At 32.4% G+C, this 1898-nt stretch overlaps 1 protein-coding gene across 1 annotated transcript; it reads left to right on the plus strand.

Moving 5' to 3' along the window:
* Window positions 1-687: 687 nt before the first annotated feature.
* Window positions 688-1083, plus strand: LOC131069934 (ethylene-responsive transcription factor 1A). The gene has a single exon (XM_058005481.2). The coding sequence runs from the start codon at window positions 688-690 to the stop codon at window positions 1081-1083; it is 396 nt and encodes a 131-aa protein (XP_057861464.1).
* The last annotated feature ends 815 nt before the right edge of the window (window positions 1084-1898 follow it).

The raw sequence follows: 1898 nt of genomic DNA on the forward strand, positions 1-1898 counted from the left end.
AAACTATCTGACTTTTTATCTTTCTGTTTTTAAATTTTTTTTTGATAGATTATAATAATACATAATTCTAATATTATAGATATTAACTTATAGACCATATATCACTTACACATTATATTTAATAATTCTAAAACTAAAATATATTTTTCATTTTTTATAATTTTATTTATGACTTTAAAATTTCTAACCCAATAAAACATTAAGTTCGATACATTATATAATTAAATATATAAGGCATTGTCAAAGGTAATCATTCTGGTTGAAAACTGTATATTAATATTCTATCCGAATGAATAGGCTTTGATAATTTATAAACAATTGATTTTTTCTTATCAGGACTTTAAAACTGAATATGACAATTACCTTAACTTTGACAAACAGATAAATCTGATGAAACTTTGTAAACAAAAATTTGTTTTCCTTTGAAAGCATTGTAAGTGCCCAAATGCACTGAATCTACACCAAACACACTTTTACCAGTATAACTATCCTCAGTTCCAGCCTTGTGAAATGGGTTAAAATACAGTGTTCGTTGAACAAACCCTATTTGGGAATGTAATGTGAATGGGTAATATACCCTGAGATCATAGTCAAATCTATTCTTTAATAGAACATTCTAGCTGTGAAGATAGACCTCAGCTGTACATTAAAATATTTTGTAGAAGAAAAAGAAGAGCGGTAGCCATTATGGGCACACTAACGGCCGACGAAGCCCGTATTTTGAATTCAATTGCACATTACTTGCTTGGGGATGAATTTTCCGACGAGAGGATGAATTCCTCTTCAAGTATTGTAGTTGTGAAGGAGCGGAAAAGGCATTACAGGGGAGTGAGGTTGGTTAAGGCTCGCCGGAAATTTGCTGCGGAGATTCGAAACCCTAAGAAGAAGGGTTCCAGACTGTGGCTTGGCACCTTTGATACAGCTGAAGCTGCTGCAGCGGCATATGACCGTGCCGCTTTCCAAATTCGCGGTTCCAGGGCCATTCTCAACTTTCCTCTCAACGTTGAGTCAGGACGCTACGTCACTCCCTATTCTACATCTTCCTCTTCATACAGAATATCAGAGGAGAAAAAGGACATATGAATCTGAAAAATCCCATGAAAATAGGTTCGAATAATCGATATTTCTATTTCAAATTGTGCGTAGCTCGAAGATTTAGAAAGTGGTTTTTGTGGAGATTAGTTGTTATACAAAAATTAGCTGGCGTTAGTAAATTTTCAAATCAGCGTCTTCACCTAGATTTCACTTATAGTTAACTTATGAGAAAATGGTGATTAATCCATGGGATCAACTTCCAGAAATGCGACATAGAATCCAACGAGTTTCATCTGTTTGAGTATGTACCAAAGGACTAAAGTAGTCCGTATTAAAGCAGTAGTAGTGTAAATATACCATGCCCAAAAGAATAATCTCCTCTGAGTTTTAAATGGTATTATCATTTATGTAAAGATTCTGTATAGAAATTAAATGTCCAGTTTCAAACTGTAGATTGCAATAAACAGCTACATAAAGATTTTTGTTTTGTGGTTATGTTGCTAATTTTCCTTTGAATTTATGTTATTATTTTATTTTTTTCCGTCTAATTTGATAAACAAAATAATGTTGCAGTTAGGTGATTAGCTTAAAATTCCTTTAAAAATTTACTCTTAGAGGGTGACTATTTGTTATGGCAGAAAGATCTTTTCTCTTGATATTATGTTGATTCTAATTTATGATATTGTTAGTAGGATTTATTTTTATAGTTTTTAGAATTAAACTCATTGATCCATGGTTCATGAGTAGTGGTAGATAAGAAACCATTTTTTATGAGAATGAAGAGTACATTTAGTATTCAATTAGGTGATGTTTAGAGAGGTGAAGCATTAAGCCTTTCGGAAGGTCAGCCATCAGTATACTAC

The sequence above is a fragment of the Cryptomeria japonica genome, chromosome 6, assembly GCF_030272615.1.
Source record: "Cryptomeria japonica chromosome 6, Sugi_1.0, whole genome shotgun sequence".
NCBI lineage: Eukaryota > Viridiplantae > Streptophyta > Pinopsida > Cupressales > Cupressaceae > Cryptomeria > Cryptomeria japonica.